The sequence below is a fragment of the Populus euphratica genome, unplaced genomic scaffold (assembly GCF_000495115.2).
Source record: "Populus euphratica unplaced genomic scaffold, PopEup_1.0 scaffold3.1, whole genome shotgun sequence".
Lineage (NCBI taxonomy): Eukaryota > Viridiplantae > Streptophyta > Magnoliopsida > Malpighiales > Salicaceae > Populus > Populus euphratica.
The window spans coordinates 1,308,548-1,327,970 of NW_011499847.1; the positions used below are offsets into that span (position 1 = coordinate 1,308,548).

The 19,423-nt window shown below is 32.2% G+C and overlaps 2 protein-coding genes across 7 annotated transcripts; both read right to left on the bottom strand.

Annotated features, from left to right (window-relative positions):
• Positions 1-7,760: 7,760 nt before the first annotated feature.
• On the bottom strand, positions 7,761-9,731 carry LOC105140249 (expansin-like A2). Its single transcript, XM_011047003.1, has 5 exons — positions 9,534-9,731; positions 9,335-9,444; positions 9,068-9,246; positions 8,372-8,504; positions 7,761-8,275 (listed from the first exon to the last, which is right to left on the bottom strand). The coding sequence occupies exons 1-5, from the start codon at positions 9,688-9,690 to the stop codon at positions 8,030-8,032; spliced, it is 825 nt and encodes a 274-aa protein (XP_011045305.1). The 5' UTR covers positions 9,691-9,731; the 3' UTR covers positions 7,761-8,029.
• A 3,274-nt stretch (positions 9,732-13,005) lies between these two features.
• On the bottom strand, positions 13,006-18,978 carry EMB1030 (Alanyl-tRNA synthetase, class IIc). 6 transcript variants are annotated; one of them, XM_011047024.1, is made up of 13 exons: positions 18,771-18,978; positions 18,277-18,396; positions 17,967-18,169; positions 17,589-17,767; positions 17,417-17,495; positions 17,120-17,254; positions 16,831-16,980; positions 16,488-16,598; positions 15,479-16,387; positions 14,973-15,245; positions 14,609-14,818; positions 14,204-14,361; positions 13,006-13,700 (listed from the first exon to the last, which is right to left on the bottom strand). In XM_011047024.1, the coding sequence occupies exons 1-13, from the start codon at positions 18,895-18,897 to the stop codon at positions 13,364-13,366; spliced, it is 2,991 nt and encodes a 996-aa protein (XP_011045326.1). In that variant the 5' UTR covers positions 18,898-18,978; the 3' UTR covers positions 13,006-13,363. The 6 variants fall into 6 exon arrangements, with proteins under 6 accessions (XP_011045326.1, XP_011045319.1, XP_011045333.1 ...); XM_011047017.1 differs by having other exon boundaries at positions 17,967-18,175; XM_011047031.1 differs by having other exon boundaries at positions 17,967-18,175; positions 18,277-18,384; positions 18,771-18,977.
• Positions 18,979-19,423: the final 445 nt, after the last annotated feature.

Genomic DNA, 19,423 nt, shown 5'->3' on the forward strand with positions numbered 1-19,423 from the left:
TAAAAATATAATATCAAAAAATTTATTCTACAGCGGTTGTTAAAACTATATTGTACTCCAATTATAATTTTAAAATTCTCAGTTAGTTAATATATATTATAATCTTGCATAAATTCCAATAAGAATTCCTAGTTAATTATGAAAAAAACTATATATAATATATAGTTTCTTTAAATTTATTTTTTAAACCCTATTATTAAAAGTGTGTTTAGAATCGTAAATTATATTTTTAAAAATTTTATAATTTTTTAATTTTTAAAAAATAAATTTTATATTTTAAATTATTTTAATTTGATGATATCAAAATAAATTTAAAAATAATTTTTTATTTATTTTAATAAATTTCTAAATCAAAAAATATTTTAAACCATCTCCATTATCCCCTAAACAGCCCTACAACAACCACACTAACGAACGTAACTACTGTTTAACCATACAAGCTGATGTAAGGGACATGGCCCATATTGAAATTGGGGAAAAGGAAATTGTTAGTGTATCCAAGCTTCAGCTGTCAGTGAATGACCAAGGGTTATTCAATGCATTGCCTTGCCCATGGCAACTGAAATTTCTTGCGGAAAGGTAAACTGATGGATGGTAAAGGTTACAATGACACACCGTGCCAGAGCGGCGCGATGATTATTCTGCGCCGACTCTCCTGTTCATGGACATCATATCCATTGTTGAATTTAATGGCCTGTCACCCTCCAGAGGTGGAGTTCTGGAGTTGCTTTAGCATGAGGTCCCCTCTTTTTTGTTTATTGATTGATGAGGGAACTCCTGCTGGCTGCTGTTATGGAGATCATTGATGCTGTAATAGCTTCCACTGGCCTAGGGTTCTAGTTAGAGAAAAAACCAGAGCATGATGCATGGACTTAATCAGCAATAACCCTTTAATGGAAGAATTTTTTCAATCGATTAACCAGTTCTTGTAATAATATTCTTAGATCAGTCCAATACTTGCTAAAATTAATAAATTAATTAACCTAAAATCCGAAATAAAACAATTAAAAAGCTTAAAGTCAATTAGTTAAAAAGACACGCGCTATCTTGTTACTAATAAAGATAATCTTTCTAACTTTAAATTAAATGATTCCACATGTAATCAAGAACAAGTGAAATGGTTAAATGATTTATAAAACAATTAAATGGGATTGAAAGAAGTACCACTACCACCATTTTTATAACTACTAGCAGAATGTTTTTGTTAGTATTTATATTATTATTATATTAGTAATTAATTTATCAACAAAATCACTAATAAAAATATTTAATTAATAAATTTTTTGTCGATAAATTTTTTATTTATTGACAATAAAAATATATTATTATAAATAAATTTACTAATAGAAAAAAATACAAAAAATAATTTACTTGTTTTATTTCATTGATATTTTTCTCAAAAAATTACCTTATGTAATTTCATTGGAAATTATTTAAAAATCTATTTTATAAAACTAAAATAATTAAATTAATATAAATCAGCACTCTATAATACTTAAAATGCTTGGGAAAAAAAATCGACTCAAACAAATTTGCAATGAATAAATAACACGAAAAAAATAAATTTAACTAGAAAAATTCATATGAAAAAAATAAAATTACGATTCCTAAAAATTTTAAAATTCTATAAATAAATCAATAAAAAATGTATTTTATATGAAGAAAAATCTTACAATAATATTCATACACTTATTAAGAACATAGATATTTAAAAAACAAATATAGTGAAAAAAACATGAAAAAAAATAAAAAATTTACCTTGATGTGGCTGTGAGTAAAACTAAGAAGAGAAAAAAAATTTATAAAGTATATTAATTAAAAAAACATGAGAATAAAAAGGAAGAAATGAGAAGAATACATGCATGAGCATGATGGAGAAGATAAGGAGTTGGGGAGAGAAAAAAAAATGGATATTAATATTTTTTATATATTGAAAAGAATAAGAATAAAGGAGCCCCGCCTGTTATGAAATTGATGATTCTGGATTTTTATTCGAGCATTTTACTAATGAATAATTAAATATTAATATTTTTAATTATTTTATTAGGAATTGCATTTTTAATATTTAATTTAATAAAAAAAATTCAAAACCACTAAATATCACCGATAATTTTTCAATCCACTGATGATTCCTTCTGTAATATTTAATTTAATCAAAATTTTTAAGAAAATCGTTAAATGACATCAATGACTTTTCAATCTATCAATAATTTTATTTATAAAGAATAATAATTAATAGTGCAACTGAGAAGTTAACAGTTCTGGAGTATTTTGAAAAATATAGACAAAATTTTTTGTTGATAATTCTTTTTATAATCAACATGATGAATAGTATTTATAATTTATCAATAATTTCATTGACGAAATAAATTTTGTCAATAACTCCATCAATGTAAATCATAAATTATTATTTTATTTTATTTTATTTTATTTTTAACTATAATTCTCTTGATGTACATTATTAATAAAAGTATTTTTTAAAATATTTTTACTTGTATTTGTATTTATGACAGTGTAAGTCATTCTAAACCTTCATTCTCGTACGGGAGAGATCATCAATCAACTATCTATACTAGAATAATTGTTTGCAATTATTAACATCAAATGCACAACTAGCTCTTGATATATTGGCGTGCCCATATGTTTTTCCTGCTCGTGGTTGCGCCACATTCAGCTTTCTGGGTCGATATTTTTCTTGTGCTAATTCGAGCTTCGTTTAGGTGCTGTGGCTAGGTCTAACTCCATGCAAAGAGGAAAAATAAAGAATGAAAAAACATTTTCTCAGCAACTTTGAGTGCACTGAAGTAGAGTAATTTTAAAAATCACTGCTCTACTCCAACTTTTCTTTTGTCCTGTTAATTCAAATGTCAGAAAAACATGCCTTTGGGTAATTGTCCACCTTTTCCTGCACGCATTCCTGTGCCACAGCCATGGCCATTGCAGGAACGGTGGCAAGACGTGTGGACACTCTTTTTTTTGAAAAAAAACGTATAAATTTTTTATTTACTTAAAATTAATTTTTAAAAATGTTTTTAGATTTTTTTGATATATTAATATAAAAACATAAAAATATTATTTTAATACATTATACTTAAAAAAAACAACAGTAAGAGAGTGTAATACAAATCCAATCACCTCGAGGGTGGCTAGGATTGGACGGGCTACAGTAATCCTAATATTTTAATTATTTTTAGCCGTCAGATTTTTCAATTATATGTAATGAAACAGGCAGGGAGGGGTTGGTTGTCAAGGACATGAAAAGGTTGAATCATTAGGCACTTTATCCATATAGGGTCTCGAGCTTGAGTCTCATACGTAGAATCATGACCGTGATTAGTGACCATCTTTTGATTTGACTTGCTTCTGCCGAATCATTTTTTTGGATTGCCGTGCCTCGTCGAAGTGTTCATTCTTCCCTGCTTGCAGCAAGAGACTGTATTCGTTCCTCGAATGTCCTTGTGTAATTATAGTATAATTGCTGCAGGTATCTTGTAAGAATTTTTCCTTGTTATAACACTCGGGGCCGATCAACAAAATAAATCCATGAATTGATTTCTTATGAAGAACATCCGAATTCTTTTTTTTTCTCAGACACCAAAACTCAATTATTATTCTGTGATAAAAGATTCATCATATTGATGTGCGTTTTGTGGTAGATACTATGGGACATGCAAAGTGTTTGATAATAAATTCAAATTCACTTTAAGTCGAATAACTGTGCCTTGGTTTTTGACAATGAAGAGAAAGAGCAGTGGGATAGAATCTTGAAAGTTCGAGCAATATTTCTCTGTTGATTCAGAACAAAACAAATTGATGATTCTTTTTAGCCGGGATTCGTTTAAAAATCCAGTTGACTGGTGTGCTTTTCGGACTGCCAGCATGTTAATCCACAGATTCGTTTAAAAATCAAGTTGACTGGTGTGCTTTTCGGACCCCCAGCATGTTAATCCACAGATGGCTACAAGTTACTGCAAAGGGAGAAGGATGTCTTCCTAACACTCATACCGAACATTATTATTCCCGTAGGCCATAGTTGCATACTATTCGAACGAATTTAGCCTTTTGTGGTGTGTACTTTTCTTTGGAAGGCTAGTTCTCATTTTTCATGTAATGTTCTAAAGGGATGATTAACTTTCCGTTTCCCTCTTGCCTCGAATCTACACCTCGCCATTACTTGTGAAAGTGAAGGTGAGAGGGATGGGTGCGCAACTTTAACATGGATTTAAAAAAGAGACCAGCTTTATGGTTATCTAACTAAATTCTTCGCGTCTTGGTCTTCAATTATGGTTATCAGGATGTCATGAAAATTTTAATTTATAGAGTATTTATTTCATTTTAATTTATAGAATATTTAGGAGTACAGTTATTGTTATTTTTTAAAATATTTTTTATTTTTTTAAAAAATATTTTTAATATTAACATATCAAAATAATATAAAAATATATTAAAAAATAATTTAAAGCAAGAAAACAAACAAATAAAAATTTAATTTTTTAAACACACAAAAAAAAACATTAGTATATTTGAACTACATTATCATAGTTTCAAGAATAATAATAAAAATAAAAACTATCCACGAGACCAATAAAAAAAATAAACCAATGAATGTTTTTCAAGAGATTCTTCACGATGTTTCACATAAGATGCTTTCCAATTACTAATTTCATTACCAGAATAGAAATCGAAGATAAAGTTTAGAATAATATTCAAAGGTTCCAGGTAGAAAATTCTTGTATGAATTTATCAAAATAGTAAGAATAGTGCAATAAAACTATAAAATTAAAAATTGTACTGAAAATAACTTTTCTAGTTGGTTTGGCGAGGCCCTTTTGCTTTATATATATATATATATATATATATATATATATATTGATACCCTATTATTAAAAATATTTTTTTATTATATTTCTAAAAAAATTACTTTAAAACAATAAACTCGGTTGAAAACACAACTTGACTGTAAAAATATTATATAATACAACAGCAACTATTAATTAATTGTAATAACAATAATTTAGAGGGTAGTATCTCGTTGACTCGGTCAAAGCAGTCAACTTGAATTGATTAACGATGGGACATCTGCCGGTCTGCATCCCCACTTTGGCTTAAAGTTAGCTAACAACACACGTAGTGGATTAATACCTAATCTCAAGCCTTTTGAACTGCTCAAAGTCCACTTGTTATCAAGTTACACGTATCCATCGTGTCCACTAAACTTTGCAAATTGATTATTATCGAACATCTGTCTCTTTATAAAATCAATAATTACAAAGACACAACCTAACAACTAGAAATCTCGCATTTTCTCTCCTGGACGCAAATTCATATAATTTCGTAAGCTATAATACAAATAGAAAAGATACGATCATTGTGTAGCTCAAACGCCCTAAACCATCTCCATCAAATCAACATTATAGACAAAAATGTTTCCCTTCTCTAGCAAGATTAGCTTTTTGATGCTGGGCCAACTTGAAAATCATCCTGGCGACATGCTGAAGCTGCACAATGACCTTGTTATAAAGTTTTATTTATTTATTTACTTACGTGGATGTCTTAGTTAGTTTGCAAATACCACAACTAATCCTAAAATTCATTGAATATCCTGCAAGTCCAGTAAACATGTAAGACACCACATAAATAACAAGTATGCACAACAAGATTTGAACTTCAGTGCAGAGGAAAGAAACAAGTCTCTTTCATCACTGAGTTAACACTTTTAGTGTAGTTATAAGATTTTTTTTTTATATTACTAATTTGAGTGTCATAAATTTTAAAATTATTAAGAATTTATGTGATCATTAATTTTAAAATATTAAAAAATTAATTGAGATGTATATAAGATAATCTAGACATTCATGGTTAAAAAAAAAATTGAGTTAACACTTTTAGTGCAGTTATAAGATTTTTTTTTTATATATTACTAATTTGAGTGTCATAAATCTTAAAATTATTAAGAATTTATATGATTATTAATTTTAAAATATTAAAAAATTAATTGAGATGTATATAAGATAATCTAGACATTCATGGTTAAAAAAAAAAAACTGGAATGATTAAATTTTAAGAGTGTCTTAGAGATCAGATAATTTGAGCCTCTACGGTTCGTTTGTTGTTATAACCTTGTAATATCACGTTGAATTTATTTTTTTAAGCCCATAAACAATCAGGCCTACTTTCAATTGATGCTATATTTTATAAGTTAGGCCTCCATTCTTAACTATAAACCCATGAAATGGGAATGATGGGCTTTTGGGATTATTATTTTTTCTGATAAAATGGGCTTCTAAGATAGAAATGGTGCAAAAGAATGGCTGAGTGTATATAATTCTTGCTACTATAACATTTTGTAGAGGGAGATCACTCTCGCCATGATGTTGTAAGAGTGAAAAATTAATCCCAAATGGTATATCTAGTGGTGGGATTTTCTGTAACTTCGTAATTAAGTGTTGATCCAAATGATCCAAAGTCTTTGGATCCTGTTAATTAACTGATGGATATACCGATGCTATCAGCCTCCAATTGGATGTCCTTTTCTTTTCTTTTCTTTCAGCTTCTATCAGATTATGGCAGACTGGCAGTGAAGAACTAGCCCAAAATGAGGATATTCAGTACCCAGAAAACCTAGGTTAAGATCCCATGTTTCTCGGCTGCCTTTCCATTAAAGATCCAAACGTAGTTGCCAGCCTCACTTGGAGACTGATCGAACTGGATAGGTTTAGATTAAGTTTGTACAAGGTAATCGGGTTACTAAAAATCCGTCCAATTCATATTAGTTTTGGTCGATTTAATATATTATCTAATTCAATTAGAAATTCAATCAATAACTATGAATCCACCACGTGAAATGGGCCCATTCAACATCCATACAACCAATTATATAATTTTAATTCATGTAAACATGGTTTTTATAATAAATTTCTATCTGCCTAGATTTCTATCAAGCTACTAGCTTAATTCACAATAATTAAATTAAATGGTGAGAAATCAACTAAGAGAAGATGGCATATCTAATTTAAATACCTATCATATATTTTTCTCAATCTATATATAAATATATAATTGACTGAAAATCATAATTTAGTAAGCTCTCTTTTATGATTTAGTTATTGAACAAATATATATTAAACTTGATCTATTTTATCAGATTAATATGATATTTTGATCAAGTTTTAAATAATTAAAACCTAAATTTAAATTTATAATAAGTTCGATCAATCTTAGTTAACCTATTAGATTAATCTCAATTGACCTATTAGATTAATCTATAATCCGAGAGATTCAACATAACTCAAGTGAGATTCAACTTTTTATTTTTAATTTTTTAAGGAACCTCAAAAAATATAATATTAATTTGTAAATACTTAACCTATTAGATTAATCTATAATTCGAGAGGTTCAACATACGAGTGAGACTCAACTTTTTATTTTTATTTTTTTAAGGAATCTTAAAAAATATAATATTAATTTGTAAATACTTAATCTCACATAATTTTTATATTCTTATAAATATAAATATTTTTTATAATATTTTTTATTTAAATTACATGGATATTTTTTTAGGTGAGATAATTATGTATATAGCATATATTTAAAGTAAAATATTAAAATTTCAAATATATTTTTTATTTTTTAAATTGACCTAGATTAAGTTACATATCTCTCGGGATATAACTCTTTTAACTAGTTTGAATGAATTTAAAAATAACTATGCATAAAAAAAATTCACATAGAAAGAAGCACCATCCAGTTACCAAATTAGAGAGAGAGAATGGACATTAATTTATTGGAGGAAGGAAAAAAAACAAATACGTTAAACACCATTAAAGATGTGTAAGGTGGACAAATGCCCTACTCGCAAAGTACAAAAAGGAGGAGGAGGAACATTGAAACTGAATTGCTGCTACTATAAAAAGATATGCTAACTTCATAAAATTCCTCTACATTATCGAATTCTGTTGTGAAGAATGACATCAGATCAAACTGTGTGTGTATAGATGAATATTATTAACATTAGTAGTGGCAAGACCCCTCATTTCCATATCCCATCATCACATGGAGAGCAACCCTCTTGTGCAATATCGGTGATTTGGACTCCTGAATCATATGTCATCCCAGGCTTCCAATCTTCAGGCAGGACTTTCTGAGCCCAAATCCACTTTCCATCATATCCAGCTGTTACCACAAATCTGAATTGAAGAGCTCCTGCCGGAACCCTGTCGGTGTCCCATACTGCTCCATGATTCCTGCTCATGAAACCCCAATTCGAAGAACCAACCTAAGGAAATTTAGCAAAACCAACAACAAGTTAGCATGCTTTAAGCATTATATTGAAAAGTATAATTTACTCCACACAGTAAGTTAAAGCTCTGACCTTAGCAACGTCCATGGCTACTACCTCTGTCTGGCCACCTTGATATAGTAGTTTAATGGCCAAGTAATTTGGTTTTTTGCTTGATTCTTCTACTCGAACAGCCAAATTCTGATTCTTGTATTCACAAGGTACCCTGATCGATGAGACAAAGGAGATGCAAATTTAGAAAAAAGACTAATAAAATATAAAATACCTTTTTATGCTTCTTTTTAAAAGTTAGTCAACATTGTTCTGAACTTTTTTTAAAAAGTTAAACCAGTTTTCAACTAGTATATCAAATCAATTCTAAACTAGTTTATTTAAAACCTAAGCTAAGTCTCGTATCTCACCATATCATCAAGTTCAGTTTAATAACACAGAATACTAGCTGTAGAATATCGTGTGAATCCACTCAATTATATAGTCATGTTACCTCCGATTTTATGGACAACGGTTTAACATTTTGACCGTTACCAGCATTTAATGTTCTCGTTTTTTGTTCCTAGCTATATAATGTATAAAATTATATAAAGTATGTCCATGTTACATGTATTCCTTTTGTGGCCGGTATAACCAAACCATTATCTGCAGAAGCAACTAAAAAAAATCATCATGTTGATCAGGTATTTAATTCATATGATCATTATTTTAACCAAAGAGATTCTATTATATATTATGATAATAGAGACAAATAAATCTTATAATATATGCTCTCACCTTTTATATTCCACGTCCAAAATCCCGTGTTTCAAGATGTCTTGACCCATGCCCTTTTTGGCCATGGCCATGAAAGCTCTGCTACTAAGAACAAAGTCTGTTTGGTTATTGTTATTAAGATCAGTCACAATCACTCTAGTTCCTCTGCTACTACATAAAGCTGTGTTTTTGCATCTTATCTGCCAAAGCCAAAGCCAGTAAGTGATATGATCAATCATCTAAAAATTCCACAGAAGGGAAAGCAGACAAGTGGTGTGGTGAACTAACCTGAAAACAAGCACCACATCCAGCTCCATCTTTGTAAAGAGAAGAAACAGCAGCCGCAAGGTGTCCACTATTAAATCCTATAGCCATGGAACCATATCCACAAGCCCCAGCTGCACAAAACCAGGAATTCTCACCCTTAAAAATCCCATTCAAAATACAGGAATAATGAAATTAAAAGAAAAGGAAAAGTGATTCTTACTTGAAAGGGCCGAGGCTTTGGAGAAATATGCAACCTTGGATTGGTGAACACATCGATCACAACCAGTAGCAGAGGAGATAATCAAGAAAAGAAAGCAAAGAAAGACAGCCATCCTGTTCTTCGAGATGTCACAAAAGGTAGAAGAGAAATCAAGCATTGTAGTTGACGCAATCTAGTGAAGAAAAGGAGGGTTGAGATAAGAGAAAAGAAGTGAGAAGTGAGGCATTTATAGGGTCGTGAATAAGACTGTAGAGTGGACAACAGGTCAGCATTACGAAGTAAAATCTTGATAAACTATAAAAAAAAGAGACACAAAACGCGGCAAGAGAAATGATGGGGTCAAGCACCGACTAAATTGTCTAAGCGCTGACAGCTGTGGAGTGAGAACTAGGAGATATAATTATATGTAAGAGGATGGTGGGATTTTGTTAGTGAAGTCAGACTATTTTTTGCACTCCTAGGAGAAGTTTCTTCCTTGTTTCCGTTCCTTACATGATCACACTTTCGATAATTTGACAGAGAGGTTGCCTGAACTCACTAAAATTGTTATATATTGCCCCCCACAAATTGACACTTGACCTATCTTGATTCTGGTGCCATGTTTGTAAAACTTCAATAAAAATATAAAAACAATTAATACTTACGTTTTGGTGTATCCGATCCAAACCCAAGTCTAGCATCAACTGAAAACACAAATTAATATATGTATTTAAAGAGAATTTTTGTAAAAAAAAAAAATTGTTTCCTCTTCTTGTCTTTTCCTTCATTTACTTTGATTTTTCTCTAGAAAAATACCAAGTAATTCAGCTCTATCTAAACTTAAATTTTTGAATTTTAAATATAAAAAATATAAAAAACAATCACTCGCATGATTAATTATCCCACTACATACTCACATGCATTATACTTAGCGTGTATATATGTGTATATATATATATATATGATTTATAATTTATAATATCTAAAAAGTATATTAAATATTATTTAGATTCTTAACTATTATTAATAGGTTACTTTTATTAAGAATTTTTGTTTTTTTTTTGTTAGCATGTCTTGTTTGTTTTTGCAAGGTTTTCCATTTAGTCTTGTTTTGATGTTTTAGAAACTTTATTTTTATATTTTTTATTTAAAATTTAGATTTTATATTGTAATAAGTATTATTTAATTTTTATTGGTTTTGATGAATATTTTAAAAGTTTATAAAATGTTATGTAATGTTATATAATTTGTTTTATTTTTTGATGCTTAACTCAAGTGGAGTGTCCATATAACATTGCTTATATGTTTTTAATTATAAACTCAGAATTTGGGTTGTAATAATTGCACTAATATTTTTTTATAAGTTTTTATATTGAACTCAAATATAAAAAAAGCTTTTGAAAAATGATTTTTTTTATAATTCATATGTGTGTTTGATAATGCGATTTAACCTGTTTTTTAAAGTGTTTTTTAAAATATTTTTTGTTTAAATTAATTTGATTTTTCTAGATTTTTTCATTAGTTTTGATATATTGATATTAAAAGTAAAAATAATAATTTTAATAATATAATCTCTAAAAAATTGTTGTTGTGTACGTGTGTGTGTGTGTAGCATCTTTTTGCACAGGGATGTATAATCTTTAAAAAATTGTTGTTGTGTACGTGTGTGTAGCATCTTTTTGCACAGGGATGTGCACTGGTGGAAAACAGCATCCCTTAGTATGATTGAGACGTATCAATTATACGAGTCTAGTGATAGTGAAATCTTTCTATAACATTAATAATGCACCATCAAAGATAATAAGAGATTGATTAATGGATGATTAATTTGATGTTAATTTTTACAATAATTTTTGCCATTTTGTGAGGCTCACTAAAGGTGCTTACGTGTACGGTCCCAAAAACAGAAGAAAAAATAATTTTGGAGGATAAAAGCTTGGCGAAGGCGATCATTGCTGAATAAAGAGTGGGAAGATAAGAACAATCTGTGCTTGTGCAAGTCCCACTCGTCACGCAAGATTTTTGCCTAGTTGAAATCCCTAGATCATGGCATATATGATAATCACAGAGAATGTACACTCAATTCTACGATATTTAATGAGTAATCACTTTTACTTACTTAATACATTCACTTGGAAGAAAGAAATAAATATAAAAATAAAAGAGAAAATCATACCCAAATTCATCCAAAAAATAAAAATAAAAATCTTCCCTTAAATAAGAAATATATTATGTGCATTTGCAAATGTCGAGTCGTTTTACATGGAAATATCCATACTTTGCGGTGGATAGCTTTTTTCACTGAAAGCAGGAGGACCGATCTCTCCCCCTTTACGTGATCGAAGCAGGTAACCAGGACATTACATTTGATGTAAGACTAGGGGTTCTTTATGGATCCACAGCCTGCCATTTCTTCTGACTTTTGCCCTTGGATCTCTCTTCTTTCTACTCAATTCAAAGATCCTTTGTGTTCGAAGATAAGAGTGGTGCTAGCTAAGGGACATTTGGCATCCATCTAGATTAGATATTTAGGATTCTTTGTGGGATCATAATTTATATTCAAATCTGTTATCCCTGTATCTGAAAATATAAATTTTTTTATACTTGAAATGTATACAATCACAACATATTTCAGGTGTTCATGGAATATTTATAATTCAAGTTCAAACTTAAATAATATGATTTAAAAATATTTAGTATATAACTAGCTTAATATACATATATTTTTTCCAAACTTCAAAGTTATATGTATTTATTTCAGGTTGGGATCGAGTAAAGAAACTAGTATTCATACCCAACATAAAACCATGAATTTTTGCTCATGATTTTTTTTTTAACCCATTCATGTCGTTTTAGAGGAGTATCTATCAGTTTGGATGAAATAGCCACCCCAAATTTCTAGCGTACGACACTAAAATCAGACACCATCAATTTAAGGATACTGGATCCAGCTGTAGATAGACACCATGAATATGATAGACATAGAAATCTGGATTTTGGGTAGATAATTGTGAAGATTAAAAATAACGATAGACTAGAATACTTCTATCTTTGATTTTGTAGGGGACTATTTCAGTTGGCCAAGTTTTTTTAAATGCTATTTCTCATTGAAGTTAAAATGTCTTAAAAATATTTTTGCCAATTTTTCATTCTAGTGGTTATTTTCTCGGAGAAAATTGATCTCTAAATTTCATATTAAGCCTTTAATGGCATCTTCCATCCCCTGACAGTAGCTGTTCTGTCAGTTTTAACCAAGCAGTTCCAAAAAGAAAGCAAACGAGTACTCATTGTTCAGCCAGTCTTTTCACTGTGATGGCTATGGTTCCAAGGGACAACAGTTATCTTTAGTTCAAGCAAATCTGTGCCCTCTCTTGTAGGCTGATTTCTCCAAAGGATCTTCATAAATTGTGTCGGCAACAGTATTTCCTTGGAGTGTAAGAATAATTGTATTGCCATTCCATGTTTAATGAGTATTGTAAGATTCTAGTCTCCATTTAAAAGCAACCTGCCGAAAAATTCATGTAGCTCACCATGCTCTGGAGAAAAAATGGTGTTGAAAGTGTCAAAGTTGGTTATGCTAAGAAGGCCACATCTGCCTAGATTGAATAATATTTTACATTCCTCTTCCCCCTTTCCTATCTTTTTTTTTGGTTTTTCATGCACCATATCTACACACGCAGGGAGGAGGAGAGGAAGCGGCAATTTCACTAACCATTTCATTGTTGTTTGCTTGTGTTAATATATGGAAGTATGCCTAGCCCAGCAGTTGTGACCAAGCAATTGAGCTGGAGTATACAAAAGAAAGAATTTCCCAATGGAAACTTCCAAGGACAAAGGAGAATATGAGCTATTCAGTTTGCCTTCTCAGTTAGAATCAAAATAAGATCTGTCCGAGCTTTTTCCAGGGCATTTGTCAAGTTCTCAGGCTTCCTCCCTCCTGCCTGAGCAAAATTAGGCCTGCCACCACCTCCTCCGCCACACAACTTCGCTATAGGTCCTATAAATTTCCCTGCCTGGATACCTATATCAACTACTCCTGGAGTGAATGCGGCAACCAAACTCACCTTACCTTCATCTGGACAGGAGCCCAAAATTATAGCTGCTGGGTCCTGCAGTGTATCCATTAGATATTCAGCTGCGCTCTTGAGTGCATCAGCATCAAAATCATCCATGGACTCAACTAGTACCCTGAACATAATCAAAACAATCAGTTATTCTTTTGTCCCAAAACATGGTGAAAGTGTTTAGCATGTTTGACAATTACATTACATTACAGCTAACAATTTCAAAGACGAGGAACCAACTATCACATTGAAGTGACAGAGCCCAGTGAAACAACTACATTTTACAAGCCTGCAGAACTAACACTCAAATCATTGATACAGATGATGCCACTTCTGCTCCCTCAGGATTGGAGTTTCTTCAAAAATCATGTGCATGTTTAAACCATTAAATGGTTGAGATTCATTTTCTTAAGTAAAGCCTTTTTGTTTATCAAACTAGGAAATGTCTACTATTACTGGAAAAACTATGTAAGATGAACAAAGAAAAGGTCGATTTAACTCTTCAAGTGGAAAGCGCATGCATTTTGGTGGGTGATATGAAAATTAGGCATATTTTGAGAAGCAAGAGTTTAGACACAATAAGTATTATGAGCATGTACATGTATGCACTCAAGAAGCACCATTTACCTGATTGTTTTCGAAGTTCCCACTGAGAATGCCTTGCTAGCAATCATTGATGCTTTGTACACTGCTGCTTTCGCACGCAAAGCAGAAACTTCATTTCTTACCGTCCTTAACTCCTCTAAGAGATTATCCACCCTCGTTGTCACCTCTTCTGCTTTCACCTTCAAATGCAGCAATAAATAAACATAAAAAACTATCTTCAGCTTGGAATCAAAACCACATATTTAACAAACCAATCCATCCCCAATATGTCCATTTATTTACTTGCAGATTTACATATACAAATATTTTAAATGCAGAATGGTTCTTCATAGATAATACACACACAGGCAGACAGAGATCTGGAAAGATGTAGATTAGATGGAAAAAATATACACATCCAATAAGAGGAGTGAACCAAAAACATACTTTGAGAGTGGAGCATAAAAGTTTCATCTGGGAATCTCTTGCATTAATGTATTCAATGAAAGCTTCACCAGCCACAGCTTCTATACGTCTGATTCCAGATGCAATGCCCTGTTCAGATATGATCTTGAAGGCACGTATTTCAGAAGTGTTGCTCACATGGGTTCCACCACAAAGTTCCATGGACACACCAGGAACTTCTACAACTCTCACCTACAACACATCAGCATATGTAGAGATATATAAACTTGGGAACTTGTTTCCTTTGGTGCTTGATATGGTTGGTTAGAATCACTATTCAATTGTAGGTATGGCACAAATACTTGAAAACTCTATGAGAAGAAGATACAATAAAATACACTTCTACCTGCTCCCCGTACTTTTCTCCAAACATTGCAATGGCCCCAGCTTCTTTTGCATCAGTAAGTGACATCACCTTAGTCTGAAGAAGTGTTCCATCCCCAATCCATCCATTTATCAAGTTTTCAATTTCCACCAGTTCACTTTCATGAAGTGGTCGATGGAAGTTGAAATCAAATCTGAGACGATCAAAAGCAACCAGTGAACCAGCTTGTGATGTTTCTTGGCCAATAACTTTCTTGAGTGCAGATTGTAGCAAATGAGTAGCACTATGGTGAACCTGCAAGATATCACTCGAACAATAAGATAGAAGGCTTTTAAGGTAGGAAGTAGGTTGCATAAAACCATCATATCATTGCATATTAGCACTGCATTTGGCATACTTCAGTTTTTTTTTTATAAAAAAGGTTCTGCTTGAAGGTAAGTATCTATAGATGCCCATTAGAATTTTAACCAAGCTCATGCAGTGAGCATCTATTTAGGCAGAATAAGAGGTAAACCATGGTTAAGCACCTTAGCCCGCTGCCTCAATTTTGCATCCACTGCAGCTTCCACTTCTCTTCCAACTTCTAGAACTCCTTCTCTAATAGTACCCTTATGAACAAATACTCTACCTAGAGATTTTTGAACATCTTTAATTTCCACAACAGCTGTCTGTTTGCTTTGATCTTGTGTAACATATAGAAATCCATGGTCCCCAATCTGACCACCAGATTCAGCATAAAATGGTGTCTTGTTCAGCAAAACTTCTACTTCACTTCCTTCAGAAACCTGTATCACTGATTTCCCATTTAACAAGAGGCTTTCAACTACTGCTCTTGCAGAAAGTGTGTCATATCCTAGAAATTCAGTGTCATGAACATTTTCAGCAAGATCCCCTCCATCTTCAACTGCAAGTTTAACAACATTGTGTGCAGCCTGAGATTGACGCCTTTGGTTTTCCATCTCAACTTCAAAACCATCCATATCTATCTTGACACCTCGTTCTTCAGCAACTTCCGTGGTTATCTCCACTGGAAACCCAAAAGTGTCATACAGTAGAAATACATCTTTCCCAGATAAGCAAGGTAAGGTTTCACTATTTTGAGCATTTAATAGTGCTTCTGCAAGCATTTGGTCGAGCAGCTTTTCTCCTCTCTCTAATGTCTGCACAAAACGAAGTTCCTCCCTTTGCAACTCATCAAGAATGCTATGTCCTCTAGCCTTTACATCTGGATCAATATGGGAGCTCAATTCTATTACTTTTTCTGCAATGGCTGGTAAAAACGCTTCATCCTCTCCACCCCCCTTTACACCAAGCAATCTGCCAGTACGAACAGCTCTTCTGATAAGCCGACGAACCACATAGCCTCTACCAATATTTGATGGCAGCACTCCATCTGATATAAGATATACAATTGCACGCAAATGATCTCCTATAATCTGAAAAAAATAAAGAACCTCAGGTGCACGTTTGTTAAAAAGAAGACTTTGTTGAAATGAAATACTTGACATGTAGTGGGTAAGGTAAGCATCAATGTACTTTAAGGTTCATTTTTGTTCGATCATCGGCTAGAGCATATGATATATTTGCCAATTCTGCGGCCCTCTCTATAATTGGATAAATCAAGTCAGTCTCATAATTGTTTGGAACCTGCAGCAAAATAAGACTTGAAGAAAGATTAATTATGAAGCAGATACGCAATACAAATGTTGTTATGGATATATGCATCGATGAAATGAAGCTCACTAGTTAAAGAAACCTCCATGGAGATATCAAAATTTCTTTCCTTTCCTTTTTCTTCTTTCTTTTATTATTTTTTTAAATATTCAAAAGAAAGATAGTTAACTTGCTAGTTTATGATGGTGGCAAAACTTATGAGTACCTTTTGAAGGATGCGAGCCAAACGCTCCAGGCCAAGACCTGTATCTATATTCTTTTGTTTTAAGGGTTCAAGTGATCCATCATCCATTTTATTGTATTGCATGAAAACCAGGTTGTAGAACTCTATAAACCTACTATCATCTCCAAGATCCTGCAATTAATCATCCAGAACAAACAAAAAAAGATAAAAGCAGCAGCATGAGAAATTCTATGAGCAGAAACTTTCAAACCCCACCCCCCCTCCTTGAAATAAAAAAGGGAAAGGAAAGGAAAGGAATCATAATACATACTGTATTCTTATATCCCCTTTCAGGATGGAAATCATAATAAAGCTCGGAGCATGGACCACAAGGTCCAGTGGCACCACTGGTCCAAAAATTGTCTTCTTCACCCATTCTCTTTATACGTTCAACAGGAACACCCACCTGATGCAAAGTTTGTTTTAATACATAATAAATTTTTTGCGGAAAACAACTTGTTATAACAGCAAAGGTTGGATAGCTTTGCATAAAACACAGGAGCTAGTTACAGGGGAAGTGAACATACGATGTAATGTGTTGTAATTGAAAAATTCTCATGCAGTTTACCTCATCATGCCATATTTCAAAAGCTTCATCGTCATCTTCATAAACACTAACCCATAACCTGTCAGCTGGCAGTCCAAATCTGCCAGAACAAATGAAATAAATTTAATACGTTTCTCTTTAGTCTTTCAAATTAAGAATGGATGAGCAAAAGTTTTATTATATCCATGCATACTCCTTGGTTGAAAGCTCCCATGCCCATTGGATAGCTTCTTTCTTGAAGTAATCTCCAAAACTGAAGTTTCCAAGCATCTCAAAGAATGTATGATGTCGAGTTGTTCGGCCAACATTCTCCACATCATTTGTACGAATACACTTTTGTGCAGTTGTAGCTCGAGGCACTTGTCTGGGAGCCTAGACAGAAGCACTAGAACCATCATAAGCTCAAAATTTTTAACCCATGGAAGCAAAAAGTTAATTAGACTATGCTAAACTTAACACACATGATACGTAGAAAAATGAATTAAAACAAGTTCAGCGATTGTTTCTTTCATAGTCAGTGTCCAATAACACACTACACCAGGTTCCAAAATCAAAATAGTTTGTCACTAACCTTCCCGAGGAATATAGGCTTGAACTGAAGCATTCCTGCGATAGTCAGAAGAACAGTGGGATCATCTGGCACAAGAGAAGCACTCGGAAGAACCTTATGGCTACGGGAAGCATAAAACTCTAGGAAACGACGACGTATAGCATCCCCACTTACAGGGTTTTCCTTAGTCTTATCCTCCACCAATTCCTCAGTCACCGGCTGTACTGACGCTGAAAAGAAACATGATAAATACTAAATTCTTCAAAAATTGAACCTCATAGTTCACTCTACAAACTCATATATCAAATTTCACACCATTAATTACATCAACCTTGTGTATTCCTTGCACCAAACCGCCTTTCCCTGGCTCCCCCCAAAATGAAATATCCACACGGAAATATACTGGGTGAAAAAAGTGCAACATTTCTTGTAGTAAAACCTGCAAAATTCCCCACACAAATAATATATCCAAAGACCAAATGATGCCACTAAATATAATGACAAGTAGAATATGCATAATCAGGCTCCTTTTGAATTACCAATCAATTAATTTATCAAAACCGTTAAGACCCAATTTGAGATTTCAAGAAAAGCCCAATATCAAACACCATCTTTGCTCAATTATGCAATGCCATAGAATGTTAATCAAGCAAGAAACAGACTATGGCAGTTTTAAATGCTTATGAATAAACTAAAAGTGCAAAGTTCATTCTTTTTAAGTCTAACGAGCTCAAATTTTCGAATCTTATTTAACTAAACCAGAGACTTGAATAACAAAAACATTGAAAAAACAAAGAACTTGGAGAAGTAAGAAGGAGCTTTTACCAGTGGAAATGGAAGAGCTATAATTTGGTTGAATTGTGAAGGCGGGTTTTGAAGATGGAGCAGTGAGAGGTCTCCTCCCGCCATGGATACCGTGTAGAGTTTGTGGTGGCAGTTTCAGGCCACCCATGTCTGTGTCTCTCTGTGAGGAGGTCAAGTGAAGGGAATTTGCCTTTTCTTTTTAGCTTATTTTTTCAAATGGCCGTTTTTATACGTGGGAAGGATAAGCCTTTTTAAGGTCTCCACATTATCGGCACACAATTTTGTTAGATTTTTTTTTCCCGAATTAGGCATTTAAGTAGTCCCTAGAATTTTACAGAAGTAATAAATTAGTCCTTATAATTTATTAAAATGTGCACTTGGTCCTTGAAAGTTATTTTCACTTAAAACAATCATCTCATAAATTTCACGAATATTTTTATTTTTCCTTTATTTTGTAAGAAATTATAAAAAGAAGATAATGAAAAAAATGTGATTTGAAAAGAAGTTACCATGAAAAATACTTACTAAATTAATGATAGTCAACATTGGTCAAGGATTACTCATATAGGGATTAATTAATTAGTTTAGATAAAATATTAATTAACTAGTGAGAATAATTAATAATTAATTCTCTCTCTCTCTTTTCCCTACGGTGGGGTTCAAATAAAAGAAAC